The 18,688-nt window shown below is 43.8% G+C and overlaps 1 protein-coding gene across 1 annotated transcript in view; it reads right to left on the reverse strand.

Moving 5' to 3' along the window:
- LOC120944060 (sodium channel protein type 2 subunit alpha-like) overlaps positions 1 to 18,688 on the reverse strand; it is a 216,350-nt gene that overhangs the window by 74,096 nt on the left and 123,566 nt on the right. The window contains exons 12-15 of the mRNA XM_040357834.1: positions 17,378 to 17,707; positions 10,038 to 10,170; positions 2,487 to 2,728; positions 461 to 634 (exon numbers count right to left, since the gene is read on the reverse strand). Of these exons, the coding sequence (XP_040213768.1) occupies positions 461 to 634; positions 2,487 to 2,728; positions 10,038 to 10,170; positions 17,378 to 17,707 (879 nt within the window). The remainder of the gene's footprint in view (positions 1 to 460; positions 635 to 2,486; positions 2,729 to 10,037; positions 10,171 to 17,377; positions 17,708 to 18,688) is intronic.

Genomic DNA, 18,688 nt, shown 5'->3' on the forward strand with positions numbered 1-18,688 from the left:
ACTGACCTGCACATTATTTGATTACATGCCCATAACGAATTTGGTTCTGGTAAGCGGATTGTTTGCACGGTGGTGTGGTGTTTTTTCTGTATCTGCACATTGAATCTTCGGTGGAGGTCCTATATCTTCATTCCATTGATGAACATATTTTTCACTGACTTTTTACATTGTTTATTTGAATATAGATTTTGTGGACTTTATATCACAATACATTGTATATTTGGATTCATTTTCCATTTTATTTTGAGCGCTGCACTATTGGGTTATAAGATATCTTTCTGTGCTGGAAGTATTTATAAGGGATAACACATAGTAGAATTTGCATGTATTGCAGAGATGTAATGCATATATTATTTTTATTTATTTTTTGCTCATGCATACACATTAAACCCTGTAGCTTCACTTCCAAACTCACATATTATAGCATGCATACTTTTCACATCTTGATGGTTTGATTTACCAGTCTAAAGGATCGTAGAACAGTGAATCCTCCTGTTGTTGAAAGCCCAAGTTCCATTAAACTAAGACTAACGATAATCCCATCAAAGATATTCCAGCCTTCTTGGAAATAATAGTATGGATGAAGAGCAATGAGCTTAAAAACCATTTCAGCTGTGAAAATTCCTGTAAAAACCTAGAAATACAAGAAAAACAATGTTCATTACTAAGTAAATCAAATATATAGTTAAATAGATTATAATATTGATTCCTACATACCGTATATACTCGAGTATAAGCCGAGTTTTTAAGCACACTCTTTTGTGCTGAAAATTCCCCCCTCCCCCCTCAGCTTATACTCGAGTCCCGCGCCTCACTGTGTCTATCTGCAGCCTTATGATCTCCAGTGCTGTGATATACAGTCTAGTTGGCTGCCACCCAGTGTAACAAAGCCCCACCTTCGTCCGTGATAGGCTGAACACTGACTCACTGCTGGAAAACTGAGTCAGTGTTCCGTCACAGATGAGAACGAGGAGGAGGTGGGGCTTTGTTACACTGCACGGCCACCGACTAGACTGCATATCATAGTGTCGGAGATCATAAGGCTGCAGATGGACACAGTGCCGGTACATGAGGCACAGATCAGGTAGGGAGATTGGCACAGTGAGGCCTGCAGACGGGCACAGTGAGGCCTGCAAACGGGCACAGTGAGGCCTGCAAACGGGCACAGTGAGGCTGAGGCCTGCAGACGGGCACAGTGAAGCTGCAAATGGGCATTGTTGACCCACTTTTCCACTTACAGTAGCTGCTGCATTTCTCACCCTAGGCTTATACTCAAGTCAATTCGTTTTCCCAGTTTTTTTTGTGGTAAAATTAGGTTCCTCGGCTTATATTTGGGTCAGCTTATACTCAAGTGTATACAGTACATAATTTTACAGTACATTCTTACTTTTACTTTACTTAAAGAACACCCTGGAAGCCCAAAAAAAAAATACCCAGACACTATTGTGAAAAGTTCAACCAGAGAAACAACTCTCCAGTACGGACATTAATGTTTATTCTGATAATTCATGGGGTTCTTTAAAATAAAAAGGAAATGTCTGTAAATGTGTGTAAAAAAAAAGAAAAAAAAATTGAAACTCCCCTGTCCCCGGTAGCTCGTGCTCAAAAGCGAACGCACACGCAAGTCCCGCCCACATATGTAAATACTGTTCAAACCACACATGTGAAGTATCGCCGCATGCGTTAGAGCACGAGCATTGATTCTAGAACTCCTCTAACTGGGTCTATGAGGCTCAGCCAATGTTAAGTATGGCCGTCGTTCCCGCGTCGAAAATTTTAAAATTTACGTTGTTTGCGTAAGTCGTCCGTGAATGGGGCTGGACGTCATTTACGTTCACGTCTAAACCAATGACGTCCTTGCAACGTCATTTGGAGCAATGCACACTGGGATATTTTATCCCAGTTGGTTCGTTCGGCACGGGGGCGCGCTTCATTTAAATGAAACACGCCCCCTACCCGCCAAATTTGAATTCCGCCGGGTGATTTACGCTACGCCGCCGCAACTTTACAGGCAAGTGCTTTGTGAATAAAGCACTTGCCTGAAAAACTTGCGGCGGCGTAACGTAAATGAGATACGTTACGCCCGCACAATTTTGCGCCCATCTACGTGAATCTGGGCCAACATATATAATGTTTAGGGGTTCTGAGTAATTTTCTAGCAAAAAAATATGACTTTTACATGTAGGAGAGGAGTGTCAGAATAGGCCCGCTATGGAAGTGGTTAAGCCATTGAGAAACCTTTAGGGAACATAAGAGCATCGTCTGCTTTTGTAAGGCCTGTGGCAGTTAGAAAGAATGGAGTGGGAAATCATGACAGAAGACATCCAGACTGCTATTCAACCTACTAGTGGCCATGCAAAGCTGAAATGTGACTTGAGTGATACCTGCTTTTAAAATTCTGAGATAAGTATAAAGGTATCACAAGTATTCTGTAGTAAAATAATATCCAGTATCTTAAGAAATATTTAACAAGTTTTTGAACCCACCAGATTTCCAACGGAAAGCACATGAATGAAGTCCTTGGTCATGTTGGCATGCTCCATAGCCATAAATATGGTGTTCAGCACAATGCAGATGGTAATAGCGAGGTCCACAAATGGATCCATCACAATCAACGTTACTATGTCTTTAATTTTCAGCCACAGATCGCAGCAGTCCCAAATTAAAAAGCACCTAGCAAATTTGTACCAGCAAGGATTACATTTCTGTTGTCTCGATTCTTCCAATTCTGGAAGAGAAGTAAAAAAACAAAAACAAATGATATGTTTGCTGGAAAAACTGTTTTTTTGTACTGCAACAACAACGTACACTATATTACCAAAAGTATTGGGACACATGAACTTTAATGGCATCCCAATCTTAGTCTGTAGGGTTCAATATTCAGTTGGCCCACCCTTTGCAGCGATAACAACTTCAACTCTTCTGGGAAGACTGTCCACAGTAGGAGTGTGTTTATGGGAATGTTTGACCATTTTTCCAAAACGCATTTGTGAGGTCAGGTATTGATGTGGAATAGAAGACCTGGCCCGCAGTCTCTGCTCTAATTCATCCTAAAGCTTCTATCGGGTTAAGGTCAGGATTATGTGCATGCTAGTCAAGTTCTTCCACCCCAAACTTGCTCATCCATGTCTTTATGGACCTTGCTTTGTGCACTGGGGGGGAGCTGGCGGGGAGCTTTTAACCCCAAAGAAGAGGTTAAGAAGGGGTTAAAAACACCCGCAAAGCACTGCTGCCAAAGCAGCTGCAAAGCCTATTGATTTCAATGGCGGGGTGGTTTAAAAGCGGTGCATACACCGCTCCCACGCCGCCCCAAAGATGCTACTTGCAGGACTTTTTTTTCCAGTCCTGCAAGCGCACCGCCTCAGTGTGAAAGCATTCAGGTTTTCAGACTGGGAGGCTTGAAAGGAACTTTTCAGGCGCTTTATGCCTAGTACACACAATAGGATTTATCCGCGGCTACGGTCCTCCGGACCGTTTCCGCGGATAAATCCTCTGAGGATTTTGATCCGATGGAGTGTACACACCATCGGATCGAAATCCGCGCCGAATTCCCATCGCGATGACGTGTCGCGCCGTCGCCGCGATGATGACGCGGCGACGTGCGCGACGCTGTCATATAAGGAATTCCACGCATGCGTCGAATCATTACAACGCATGCGAGGGATGAGTTCGGACGGATCGATCCGGTGAGTCTGTACAGACCACCGGATCGATCCGCTGGAGCCGATTCCAGCGGATAGATTTCTCAGCATGCTAAGAAATTTTTATCCGCTGGAAATCGGTCGGCCCGAAATATATCCGCGGATAAATATCCGCTGGATCGTACACACCAGCGGATCTATCCGCTGAAACCGATCCGCGGATCAATTTCAGCGGATCGATCCTCTCGTGTGTACGGGGCCTTAGAGGCACCATTTTTAAGGCTAAAACGCCTGAAAAGCACCTTCAGTGTGAAAGGGGTCAAAACTGCAGGTGCTTCAAGCAAGCTTTGTCATAGACTTCTATGGAGGTTTTAAGGATGCTTTGAAGCACCACTAAGGCTACATGGGGTAGAATATTTGAAGCTAAGCAGAAGCAAAGCAAAGAAAATGCAAGGTGTAAACAGGACTGTAAGCTAACCATTTTACTTAGTGACAGGCTTTGACTGGTGTTCAGAGAGCTTTAACAAAGCCGGTCTTAAGCCTTGTTTTGAAGTGTAAACTAGCCCTAATAGTTATATGATTTTTACAGTATGCCTGTAGTCGCATGTTTTTTTCCCTTAAAGCGAAAGTAAACATAAAACAGTTTCATTTCTGGCACGTGCCGGAAATGTAACACTCCCATTGGTTGTGCTCTCAACCAAACTGTCAAACCAGCTGGGGAGCTGTGGTGGCTCAACGTGATTGGCACTGCGCTGACGAGCCATTCACCTCTGCAGCTAGGGGTTCGGATCCCGGTCTCAGCTACATGTGAATTGAGTTTGGTGGTCTCAGCCCGGCTCCCGGTGGGTGTGCTATGCGAGGTAAGCCTGCGCTTAGTACGCCCACCCCCCTCCCGCAAAAACCACCACACTTACACGCACTCGAAATTGGGTTAACATGCACGCACTTTGACCACGCGGTCTCTAAAAAGAGAGGCGAAGGACTAACGGGGCTGGTTGAGCGGGCTAGATCCTCTCACTTCCTTATAGGGAGTCCCTCTGCCCCGTTGGGCTTCAAAGTGGAGCAGGTAGGGCGGGCTGTGTGGAAGGACCCCCTCACACACCCACCATTGCCGCCCGGGGCATGGAGAAAGGTGGCAGATTGCCTCTGGGGGAGGCCTGCCTACTCCCAAATCCTGCAGTCCGGCTCCTCTCTCGAGTACACGCACACAATACACTTTAAAAGAAAAAAAAAGAAAAAAAAACAACCAAGTCAAACCATCCGATGGCTGATGTCATACTGATCATATGTGCAGCATCATGGCAGTTGTAGATTAAACAGAGGCAAAGATGGCAGCTTCCTAGGGGGTGTTTACTTCCACTTTGAGTTTTACTGCATTTTATGAACTTAGTACACATAACAAGTTAGTCACTAGACATTGACATTTTCCAAGAAAATACATGCAGAATTTATTCAGCTCACATACCGATGTCTAACCTTGTTAGTGTAGTTGTAAAAGAGGAGTTAGTAAGCTGTTGAAGATAGTACAAAATCTGCCCAATCTCTAGGTATTATTGGCACAGAATTAGACAAATCAACAAGTATGACATTGTACTGAAAAAGGTCTATAAAGTAGGGAAACACGCCTTGTAACAGTGAACCATCTTTCTGCACTGTTGAAATGGAAATTGTATTTGTGGTTTTGACAATAAAAGTCATCTATTCCATTTGAGGGCTGTTAATTATTTTGAAATCTGCAAGGACGGTCAAGTTGGTTGCTTGCAACCTGGATGGATAGAGGTAGGAATGATATAGTTTCATAACCAGGTAGGTGTTCATCTGTGGTAGACAGATTCACTCAATCCCCCCAGAGCTTCTCAGACTTGGTTAGATACACTTTAACTTATAAAGTTAGAGAGTAAGTAAACCCCCTATCATTTTCAGCCATGGAAGCTGCCATCTTTGCCTCTGTTGCTGCAAATGTGCTCAGTTGCGACACCAGCCATTGGATGGTTTGACAGTTTGGTTCAGAGTACAACCAATGGGAGTGTTACATTTCCGGCACATGCCAGAAATGAAACTGTTTTACGGATGGGTTTACTTCCGCTTTAACTTGTAAAATGGCAATGTTCTTTAGTTGCACTTTAAGGCTGCATTCACACTTGAGCGTCGTGTTTTTGTTTTTTTAGGTTGTTTTTTCAAGCATTTGTATGCACGTTTTTGAGCGTTTGTGTACAGCAGTTTTGAAGTGTTTTTTGGCGGTTTTTTTATTTGCCAAGAGAAAAATATCATCTGTTTCATCATTTGTTGCTATGTTTTTCAGCTTTTTCACCTGCTTTCATTTATTGTTCATTTATTATTACTACTAATTAATTATTTAACTTTTTTGTAAGTGTTTAAAAGGTTAGGGATACATGTATTTATTATTATTTATTTATTTACTTATTGATTTATTTTGTTAGGTTAGGGGTTAAGGTTAGGGCTTTGGATTAGGTGTTAATATTAGTGTTTAAAATTAGGGTTGGGGTTTAGGATTAGGGGTTAATATTAGGCCCCGTACACACGACCGAGTTTCTCGGCAGAATTCAGCCAGAAACTCGATCGGACCCGTATTCTGCTGAGAAACCTGGTCGTGTGTACACTTTTGGCCGAGGAAGCCGACGAGGAACTCGTCGAGCCAAATAGAGAACATTTCTCTATTTCCTCGTCAGTCAATGGGGAAACTTGGCTCGCTGAGATCCTCGGCGGCTTCACAAGGAACTCGACGAGCAAAACGATGTGTTTTGCCCGTCGAGTTTCTCGGACGTGTGTACGAGGCCATAGGGTTAAATGTTGGGGGTTAGGGTTTTCTTATTTTTTTTCTTATTTTACTATTTATTCATTTTATTATCGTTATTTATTTATTATTTATTTTCATTTAATTATTGCATTTGAGCATAAAAATGCTCAAACACACCAAAAAACACAAAAATAAAGCTTTTCTATGCATTTCTGTGGGGAAAAAAAAACACTTCAAAAACACCCCAATCTGCTCCAGAACTTTTTTGAGCTTTAGTTGACTTGTAGTGGGGAACTCCAACTCCATAGAGGATAATCAATTTTTTCTCCTCCAGCATTCTGGAGAGTCAACCTTTAGGCTGGGTTCACACTGAAGACGAATGCAGCCGAGAGCAAGGGTCTGGTACGCCTCTGTTCTCCATTTCAGGGACGAATTAGGCTTGAATTTTTGCCTGAATTTGGACCTGAAACAGAGCCAAAGACGCACAGGACCCCTGTGCAATCCACTCCACAGCTGCCCCCCGGAGATGTGTGAACCGGTTCCATAGAGAGCCGGTCACAATCTCCTGTCATGCGAATTGGATGCAGTGAAATACGTATCCAATTCGTAATAGTGTGAACCCAGTCTTAAACTAGAAAACGCTGAGATGTAAATGGAGCTTAAGTCTACTTTAAACAATTGAGGAGCCATCAGAAAGAAAGGGTCGTGGTATTGGAATGAGCATACTGTAAATTTACCTTTCGATCATAACTTAGGCTGGGCATACATTATACAATGTTCTTATTTACTTTGAACAATTTGAAAGTGTTTAAGTCTGACCTCATATTATATGGTTTTGGTAAATCTAAAGGAACATTGTGCAAGAAAATTGTATAATGTATGGCCAGTCTTAGAGATATTATGTTGCTCCATTTTCAGATTTTGTGACGGCAGCTGTGCTCTGGAGCTAATGAAAGACATAGTGGCCCAGATTCACGTAGGGAGCGCGTATTTGTGAGCGGGCGTAACGTATCCTATTTACGCTACGCGTCCACAACTTTGACAGGCAAGTGCAGTATTCTCAAAGCAAAGTTGCGGCGGCCTAGCGTAAATAGACCGGCGTAAGCCCGCCTAATTCAAATATGGAACATGTGGGCGTGTTTTATGTTAATGTATTGTGACCCCACGTAAATGACACTTTTTACAAACAGCGCATGCGCCGTCCGTGAAAGTATCCCAGAGCGCAAGCTCCAAATTAACCCGCAAAAAGCCAATGCTTTCGACGTGAACGTAAATGACGCACAGCCCTATTCGTGAACGGCTTACGCAAACAACGTAATTGGCGAAAAATTTGACGCTGGCCCGACGTCCATAATTAACATTGGCTGCGCCTCATATAGCAGGGGTAACTTTACGACGGAAAAAGCCTAACGTAAACGGCGTATCTGTAATGCGACGACTGGGCGTACGTTCGTGAATTGGCGTATCTAGCCGATTTACATATTCTAGGCGTAAATCAGCGTACACGCCCCTAGCGGCCAGCTTAATTATGCAGTTAAGATATGACGGCGTAGGCGACTTACGCTGGTCGTATCTTAGAAAAATTCTGGCGTATCTGATTCTTTGTTTCCAATGTTTTTATTAAATTTCCAAGTAGAAATACAATAGAAGGACAGATATAATCTGTCCATGCAGTATAATTCAAGTTACAGGTACGAGTCAATGAGAATACAACAGTATAACCAGCATATGAGAGTTACCCAAATTTATATCACAAAACTGTCAACGGATATATAGGATAAAAAAAAAGGGGATTAACCAGAACTACTACCGGGCCTCCCAGCGGGGAGCCCAACTGATCTTAAGGACCCGTTACTCAGTAAAATAAGAGTAATATGCATCGGCAATAAAATAATAATAAGAGAAATAAAAAGAACAGAAAAGCACCAAAGAGAAAAAGACTAGAAAAGACAGGAAAGGGAAGAAAGAAAGAAGGAAGAGATGGGGGGAGCACTCCAGCATCAAAGGGTCATTCACCAATAGTAATCTACATGTATCTGATTCTTTGAATCAGGCACCAAGATACGACGCCTCAGACTCAGAGATACGACGGCGTATCTGGAGATACGCCGTCGTATCTCCTACGTGAATCTGGGTCAGAGGTTATACTTATCAGCATAGTACTTTGAAAAATCATTGACCAATACATTTCAACGGTGTTGTACTTTAATGATCAGGGCTTATTGTCAGAAGAGATATCTGCTTGGGATAATCTGGAAAGCGTACACAGGTGTGTTGGTGCTTGTATCCAATTACTTCACTGGACATACATCCAAGCAATAATATGATCAGGTGGAATGCGTTCATCTGCTTATACATCTCGAATGCTTTATTTTTTTGTGGCTTGAGGGTGTCAACAATTTGTTGATGTGCTGGTGTAGCGCTACCCCCGCAGGAGCCGCTGATTTGTTATTGGGATCGGCATATTGAGTCACCTTAGTGTGGCGTATGGATGCAGTTAGAGAACAAAGCAGCGAGCGAAGGTCCAGACAGTGAATAAAGGGTTTTGCAATGCTTTATTCCAGGCCAAACACGGCCAACATCAACATTAAATGGGAAGAGCAGGTTGATGAAGAAAAAGGAGAACCTTGCAGTGTCAGGCCCGGATATTAATTGAGCAGTCTTAGCTCAAAAGAGTACCACGTTATTATTCGTCGCCACTCTAGTTGGAGTGGGTAAAGTGCCCCCGGACAGACCCCTCTCACAAGCCTGGGAGCCGAAGTGTCACTTAGGATTCGCTGGGAGGAACAGATCTCTCACAGACCTGGCTCTAGGGCCTCTGCCACAGGCCAATTACTTTAGGTGAGCTAGATGGATGAATGGAGCGAATCCTCCCAGTAGGTTTTTAGCATAGGTCACCGGATGACAGCAAAATGTACCTGTCAACATTACGGTCACCAGATCCCCGATTGGTCCATTCAAGCCCTGTTGGACAACCTGCCTCCGGGTTCCCCTCAAGCCGACCTCCCAATCGAACGGCACCCAGCCTGGGATACTCTCAATAGAACCGGGGACCCAGTAAGTCACTTGAGTCCCCCTTTACCTCCGGATGAGGGTTTGTGTAGGCTGCAATTCTGGCCTGGTGGGCCGCGCTGGCGGGGTCCATGGATGCGCGCACCCTGAAAGTGGATGCCACACCTGGAACCGGGACCCCGCAAAACTTGCTTAGCACATGACACCTGTCACAGATATACCCCTCCCCAGCATGCCTTGCGAGGGAGAAACTTCTCTAATTGGCTGCTGGGGAAAGTTGCTCTGCCAAAACCCCTCTGGCGCCAACTGCTGGCCAGGGATGGTATTGCATCCCTGGAGCACAGACTGACCCAGTGGACGTTTCTGGAGTGACAGAAGTCCCAATTTTAGAAAATTGTGAATGGGAGCAAAATAACTCTCCCATTCCCCACTAACTTTAGCGTAATACCCATACTGAAAGTAAGGGGGCGCTACACTGGTAATACTTTGTTCCTTGGACTACGCTTTTGACGGCACCGTCTGTCATTTCAGGCACCCTGGCTCATTTTAGGTCTAAAAAGGCTGGAAGGAATGTTCAACTTTAATCTGTGTATATAACATGTAAATGGTTAATTTCAGTGTCTTACCTTCCATTGTGTTTGTTAAAATTGTAGCAATACTGAGAGCCCTTTGTCTGGCAGATGGGTCTTCCAGCAAGTCCATGGAAATTTTGTATGAACTTGGTCTTCTTCTGTTTACATCAGTCTCTGTGGTGGTGCCCTGGAAGTCAGAATGTAGCCTGTTATTCTACTGTCAATATATACAGTACCTTTTATCACCAAACGTATTGGGACGCCTGCCTTCACACGCACATTAACTTTAATGGCATCCCAGTCTTATGCCGCGTACACACGATCGGACATTCCGACAACAAACCGTGGATTTTTTTCAACAGAATGTTGGATCAAACTTGTCTTGCATACACACGGTCACACAAATGTTTTTCAGAAATTCCACACGTCAAGAATGCAGTGACGTACAACACTATGAGCCGAGAAAAATGAAGTTCAATAGCCAGTGCGGCTCTTCTACTTGATTCAAAGCATGCATGGAATTTTGTGCATCGAATTGCCCACACACATGATCGTAATTTTTGACAAGAACTTTTTTTTGAGAACCAGCTCTTAAACATTTGTCGGAAATTCTGACAGCAAATGTATGATGGAGCATACACACGGTCGAAATATTCGACCAAAAGCTCACATCGAACATTTGTTGTCGGAAATTTATATTGTGTACGTGGTCTTAGTCTGTAGGGTTCAATATTGAATTGGACCACCCTTTGCAGCTATAACAGCTTCAACTCTCCTGGGAAGACTGTCCACAAGGTTTAGGAGTGTGTCTATGGGAATGTTTGACCATTCTTCTAGAAGTGCATTTGTGAGATCAGGCACTGATGGTGGATGAGAAGGCCTGGCTCACAGTCTGCGTTCTAAGGTGTTGTATCAGGTTGAGGTCAGGACACCTTGCTTTGTGCACTGGTCCAAATAATTTGGTGGAAGGGGGATTATGGTGTGGGGTAGTTTTTCAGGGGTTTGATTGAAACTGAGGGCAGCCGAAGATTAAGCGCGAGCTTAGGTAAGTATTAGAGAACATTTGTGTGACCGTGTGTATGCAACCATCCAAGGTTTTTCCGACGGAATTTCCACTCGTGTGTACGGGGCATTAGACTAAAATATCAGTCAATAAACCTTCCAATTAGTTGCAAAAAGCAGACTGAGCAACCGGTCATACAACATGGACTTAGAGCACCAATGGTCCTGCTTGTGACAAATGATAGATGGGTTTATACTGCCTTAATTGCCCCAGCCTTGCCCGCCTAAGGCCCCTTTCACACCTGCAGACCGTATGTCCGCTTTTTTTTTTTTTTTTTTAAATTCTTTATTTTACATCTTTTTTCTTTTTTTTTTTTCCCAAAAATATCCATAGTAAGTTGTTACATTTACAAACATACCTGGCTTCTGTATGTTGCTACATTCATTATTACAGTCTTCTTAGCCACTTCAAAATTCTATATATTACTGTTTAAATTAACAACCACACATTGTCAATAACCCAAACTTATAACTCATCCACCAGTGTCTGACTCATCGGCTAGTAACCCCTTTCCTCCCCTCCCTCCCTTCTCCCAAAAAAAAAAAAAAAAAAGAAAAAAGAAAGAAACCCTATCTTTCCCGATTGTCGCCTCCTCGCCCCACTTCCCCCCTCCCTCAGAGATCTCCCTCTCTGTATCTTATATACGGTGACCATGTCAATCTATACTTCTCCTCTTGTTCTCTTATACCCATGGTAAGCTTCTCCATTTGTTGGATTTCGGATATTCTGCCTAGCCATTGTTGCTTATTTGGGATATTGGTACTTTTCCAAAGGATTGGAATACATGCCCTTGCTGCAACCAGAAAATGTCTTATCAGGGACCTCTTGAACCTTGCCATGGACAGTGATATATCTAATACAAGATAAGTGGCCGGATTACTTCCCAAGTCCACCTCTGTGATGTCTCTAACTGTGTCCATGACCATTTTCCAAAAGTCCCTTAACTTTACACATGACCAGAAAACATGTAGCATAGTACCCTTCTCCCTGCCACATCGCCAACACCTATCTGAAACTTCCGGGAATATCCGGTTTAATGCTACAGGGGTCTTATACCATCTGGTTAAGATTTTGTACCCCCCCTCTTGGTATCTGGTGGCCAATGATGCTTTATGCGTAAATTTAAAAATTTTTGTTCTCTGGTTTTCGGAAAAAACCACCTCCAACTCTTTTTCCCAGGTTCGTATAAATGGTAAGTCATTTGGTGCTCCCATTTCTACCCAGAGACTATACATCAGAGAGATACCATGTCTCATCTCCTCTCCCTTCAGACAGATTTCCTCAAATCCTGAAAGGTCTCTTAGCAGTCCCCTTTTTGGATTTATTGCTCTGATGGCCGTTTTTAGTTGATTTTGTCTAAGTAAATCGAGTTCTTTTTTAATAACCTCTTCTCTTTCCTCTCTTCTTGCCCCTAGACTCTCCCCTTCAAAATGTATTACTCTACTCCAACCTAAACGTTTTAACCTCTTGAAGTGTGGATCTAGGAGCCCTATTTGAAATTTCGGGTTTCCCAGGACCGGAGTAAGTGGGCTTGGGTGAGGCGAGAGTTTTGTTTTCCTGATCAATTTTTTCATGACGCGCAGGGTAGGCCCTATTGTTGGGTGTTTCTTAACCTCACCTGGTATGTCTACTTCTTGTATCCACACCAATCCTTCTAGGGGGATGTTTGTAATTTTTTGCTCTAAGAGTATCCACGGTTTGTGCTTCTCCTGAATGCACCATTCGACCACCCTTGACATGTGTGCTGCTTCGTAGTAACCTATTGGGTCCGGAAAGCCCACTCCCCCCCTCTCCTTGGGCAAAGTTAAAATTTCTCTCCGTAATCTCGCCGTTTTACCTGCCCATATAAACTTTGCGAACCTGGCTCTTAATTCCCTAAGAAAGCTCACAGGGATCTTTACCGGTAATGTTTGGAATAGATAAAGTAGTCTTGGTAACACGTTCATTTTTAGGATGTTAATTCTCCCAAACCATGAGTAAGTCTCCTTTTCCCATCTAGTGAAGTCTGATTTAATTTTCCTGGCCATCGGAACAAAATTCAACTCGAATATTCTATTTAAATTTTTTGAAATTTTTGTCCCAAGATAGGTTATATGGGAGTCCGTCCATTTAAAGGTAAAATTAACTGTTAATTGGTCTTGTGTTTGTTTGTTCATTTCTATCCCCATCGCCTCTGACTTGCTATAATTTACTTTAAAGTTAGAGAGAACTCCATAATCCCTAATCTCTTTCATCAGAGGTGGAAGTGATAGTTCTGGAGCCACTACTGAGAACAACAGATCGTCTGCAAAAGCCGCTACTTTATGTTCAGTTCCTTTAATCTGAAAACCTCTTATATCAGCATTTGATCGTATTGTCCTCAGCAGTGGCTCCAGTGTTAAAATAAAGATGATTGGCGAGAGCGGGCAACCTTGCCTGGTCCCGTTCCGGATTGGGAATGGGTCCGATAGTGCCTCGTTCACCTTCACTCTAACCGATGGGAAGGAGTAAAGACTTGCGATCCAGTTCTGCATACCAACTCCTAGCCCTATGTGCTTTAATGTAGCATTTAAAAAGCCCCAGTCCACCCTGTCGAAGGCTTTCTCCGCATCAGTTGAAATGAGTGCTAATGGTTTATGGTGGAATTGGGCCAAGTAGATGGTACTTAGCACTTTTTGCGTATTCTCCCTCCCTTCTCTTCCAGGGACAAAGCCCACCTGATCCGAGTGTATGAGCGGTGGAATATGTATTGCTAATCTATTGGCGATTATCTTTGAAAATATTTTTAAGTCTATATTCAACAGCGATATCGGTCGATAGCTCGCACATACCATGGGGTCTTTCCCTTCCTTGGGAATAACAGCTATGTGGGCCCCTAATGTTTCTCTTCTCATCTGATGTCCTTCTTTCAATGAGTTAAAGGCCTCTAGAAATTTGGATATTAATTTCTCTTGAAAGGTTTTATAATATAGAAGCGTATATCCGTCAGGTCCAGGTGATTTCCCTGGTTTCATTTCCTTTATTACCTCCTGAAATTCTTTTACCGTTATTGGGCTTTCCAGACTTCCTATGTTTTCATTTGGGATTTTAGGCATTGCTGACTTCCTTAGGTATTCTCTTACTCTCTCCTCTCTGTTCTGTATTTTCTCTACAGCGGATTGATTATCTAGTTGGTACAAGCCCATATAATATTCTCTGAACGCTTTTGCTATTAATTGTGAGGAGCTCACTATGTTGTCGCCCTTTGTTTTTATTTTCTCGATATGTTTACTGGCCCTAGACTCCCTCAGTGCATTCGCTAGCATCTTACTGGGTTTATTGCCAAATTCATAGTAAGCCCTTCTACATCTGCTCAACTTAGCTTTCGCCTTATGTCCGCTTTTTCATCCATCCATTTGCAGATAAAAAAGGGACATACATGTATCCCTATGAGATAGCGGGTGTCAGCGGATGAACATCCGCTGACACCCGATCTCATCAGTGTTCGCAATCCTCAGATTCTGCAGACAGAGGAAAATTCTACGGTCCATGTTAATCCGATGCCCCTATAGGGGAGAGCAGAGATCTGACAAGGCTGTACCTGAACAGTGTGCAGGGACCGCCCTGTCATCTGCCGGCTCAGCTGGGATCAGCAGAGCGATCCCCGCTGAGCAAGCGGATACACATGTATGGATCCTCACGGGATCCGTACATGTGAAAGGGGCATAATGCCCACGTCTATAATCAATAAGGAAATGTACATCAGCATTATGGTCAGGCCTTTTGTTCTCTGCAAAGTGATATTGTACTCCTTGTCCTCTATGCACCCCTGGCAGCTTCCCCCGCTGCCCTACTCTTGTTAGACCCAATTCTATGGGATATTATTGCAGCTCTTATTCAAATATTCACATCAGTCATGCTTTGCTGAGGTGATCTCCCACACAATATCGCCTTAGTACATCCACCGGAACTCCAATCTTGAAAGATCTTCACTATTGTAAACCTGCCACAATTACCGGTACATCACTCATAATTGCACTACGATTAAGTGGGAGGGTAATTTGGCGAAGGGGATTGTAAAAGCACCTCTGAATGTCACTTCACTCCCTGAACTGTACATTCCCCAGTGGTTCTGCTGAAATGACAACATGCCCACGCACACAACCTTAAAATAAGTCACTTATGGGTATTTTGACGTCCGTGTCACCTGTAAATTCATAACGTGCGCTGTATGATTTTTCCCAAACATTAGAGAAACCGAGTGACTTGCAAAACAAGAGTGATACAATATGTGGCTATTATATGAAGAAATCGTAGAATAATAAACACACATACAAAGGGAACCATTCCATTGTCAGTTCCTGCTGTTTATACATTATATATGTCAAAACATTGTGTTTGATAGCCGTAAATAACTGTAAGCATTTCCTCGGGGAACAGATTTCGTGCGAGTCGGTATCTTTCTACACTAATTAGTTAGCTTGATTTAAAAATAAAGACTTGATATAAAACCTATATTGTTTTAAGGTGTATTTAAACCCAAAAACAAGTTATTATTTTGTAGCTTGCCAGCCGTTGCATATGATGGCCACATTTGTTATTTTAAAGCGGAGTTCCACCCAAATTGGAAGCTCCACTTATCTGCTTCCTCCCCCCCTCCAGTATCGCATTTGGCAGCTTTCAGGACAGAGGGGGAAACGGGTACCTGTTTTTGACAGGTACCCGTCCCCACTTCCAGGAGACTGTGCTGCAGCGACGCCCCTCAGAAGTTCACCCCCCCCCCCCTCCTTCCTTCACTGCCGGGCCAGTTAAAAAGTGCAGTAGGGAACCAGCTGTGAAGCAAAAAGGCTTCACTGCCGGTTTCCCTTACCACGAATGGGGGTGGAGGCACCCGAGAGCCGACCTGAAAATCAGCTGGGGTGCCGACATCGCAGGATCCCTGGACAGGTAAGTGTCCCAATATTAAAAGTCAGCCGCTACAGTATTTGTAGCTGCTGACGTTTATTTTATTTTTTAGGGGGGGGGGGGTTCTCCACTTTAAGGTGTATCTAGACCCAGAAACAAAGATGTTATCATTTGCAGCTAATCAGCCTATGGATGTGATGGCCACATTTGTTATCTTAAGGCCCCTTTTACACTGGCGCCTCCATTTTGCTCTGCTGATCCCAGATAACAGGTCCATCTCCACTCAGGCTGCATTCACACTACAGTATTTTAAATCAGGGGCAGATTTTCCACAGATCTGACCACAATTTGACAGCAGCGAGGTGTGAATGACAAAATGCAGGACTTTCATTTGAGATGCACCTCAAATCGCTGCCTCAAATTGCTTTATAGATTGGTCCTCTTGAGGAAGCGGTTTTACCGCAAAACTAGTCGAGGCATAGACCAGTCTATACGTTTGTAATAACAGATATTGCTTGGGGGCATCCTGAGTTTCTGTTTTTTTCAATTTTAACTATGTATTTTATGTTAAATACATTTTATATGTAATACAAATTTCGTTTTTACTAAAACATGTATGTTGCTCCTTACCAAGTACCAAGATAGTCCATCAATTCTAGGGGGAGGGAATGCTATAGGGTCAGCACTAGCCACTGTCCCTTGTCCCCTTGCCCCCATTCTTATAGTGGGAATGAGATATTGCAGTGGATATTCTGACACTAAGGGGTTTATTTACAAAAGCTAGAGATGGGAACATTAGTCACAATTGTTTACATAGGCAGAGTTCTGTCCTGTGTGTCTTCCAGAGGACTCTGATGGGGGCACCTTACGTAGAGGGGACTCTGATGGGGGCATATAATGTAAGAGGGAGACTCTAATGGGGCACCTGATGAAAGGGGGGGACTCTGATGGGGGCACCTGATGAAAGGGGGGGACTCTGATGGGGGCACCTGATGAAAGGGGGGGACTCTGATGGGGGCACCTGATGAAAGGGGGGGACTCTGATGGGGGCACCTGATGAAAGGGGGGGACTCTGATGGGGGCACCTGATGAAAGGGGGGGACTCTGATGGGGGCACCTGATGAAAGGGGGGGACTCTGATGGGGGCACCTGATGAAAGGGGGGGGGGACTCTGATGGGGGCACCTGATGAAAGGGGGGGGGGGGACTCTGATGGGGGCACCTGATGAAAGGGGGGGGGACTCTGATGGGGGCACAATTTTTAAAAAGGTTATACAGGTTTTCCATTTATTTGTACTATTTGTTTTTCATTTGTTTTGTATACTACAAATAAAAATTGCAGTGCCGCTAAAGTGTTTTGGTTTGGCTTGAAGGAAAGGTGGCAACCCTAGTGTGTAGACGTCCTCTAATCATTCATTTACCCAAAATATGCCAATCCTCTTTAGGAAAAAAAAAAACCATAGTATTACCTCAGGATAAAGTCCAGTAGGAGGACCAGAGCCGCTGACCAAGGAGACCACTCCATTGCAATCCACTGCACTGTGCATTTTACCATTCATAGGAAGTAGAGGCAGAATCCTAGATGATCGACTCGTCAGGCTGGCATTGCTGGCACGCCGTTCTCCTTGTCTACCCGGCAGAGATACAGAATCCTTTTCATTATCTTCAAAAGTGCTATGTTCATCGTCAGCAAAATCATTCTCTGACCCCACATCCCTAGCGGGATCTCTGAAACTGAAAATGCTGACTTTGCTATTACGTCTAGGGGTTAAGAGGGGGCCACGGACACTCAACTGTGACTGCAAAACCAAAAACAACAGAATTCGATTTAGAAGTGACACGAAAAAAATGCATGACTATAATCTCAAATACAGTGGTGAACAGCACCTTACAACAAAGCAAAACCTAAATAGGGGACCATTCATAAGCAGTGAATGTGACTTTCACCAAACATTCACTAATGGTGAATCAATTGCTGTCATTTACAACAAGATATACCTGCAGAGAATGTTTGGTGAACCGGCACCTCTGGCCAAATGTGGTACTGCACACCGCAGAGGCTTGAACCCTGCTTGTTTTGCAAGACAAAACTTGCAAACCGAGTCAGGATTAAAAAAAAAAAAAAAAGCTTGTATTGCGAAACGCTCGTTAGCCACATTACTCGCAATTCGAGGTTACACTGTATTAGAACCCACACACTTTATATCGAGCGCCCTTTTTGACTGATGTTTTTTTTTAGCAACAAAGGGTGCATCACACCTTAACGGGGCAGCTGATATTTTCAAGTGTTGGTATTTACAAGAATTAAAGGGGTTGTAAAGGTACATGTTTTTTCCCCTTAATGTATTCTATGCATTAAGGTGAAAAAACAGCCGTCCCCCCAGCCCCCCGTATCCTTACCTGAGCCCTCGAAAGTCCCGCACCGTGAACGAGCAGGCTTCTCGGCTCATTCATTGGTTGATTGAAAGCAGCGCAGCCTTTGGCTCGCGCTGCTGTCAATCATATCCAATGATGTGGCGCGCCTGTAGGCGGGGCCAAGTGATACAGTGAGCGGCTATAGCCGCAGGCTGTATCACGGGAGTGCGCCCGCAAGAACTTACCACCATGCGAGAGAGCTCGCATGGAGGTGGAAAGTTCTTGCGGGTGGGAGCCGAGACAGTCGCCGAGGGACCCCAGAAAACCAGGTTCGGGGCCACTCTGTGCAAAACGAGTTGCACAGTGGAGGTAGGTATAACATGTCTCTTTAGTGTTCCTTTAATGTGTTTTTAGATATGAGGTAA

The sequence above is a fragment of the Rana temporaria genome, chromosome 6, assembly GCF_905171775.1.
Source record: "Rana temporaria chromosome 6, aRanTem1.1, whole genome shotgun sequence".
Lineage (NCBI taxonomy): Eukaryota > Metazoa > Chordata > Amphibia > Anura > Ranidae > Rana > Rana temporaria.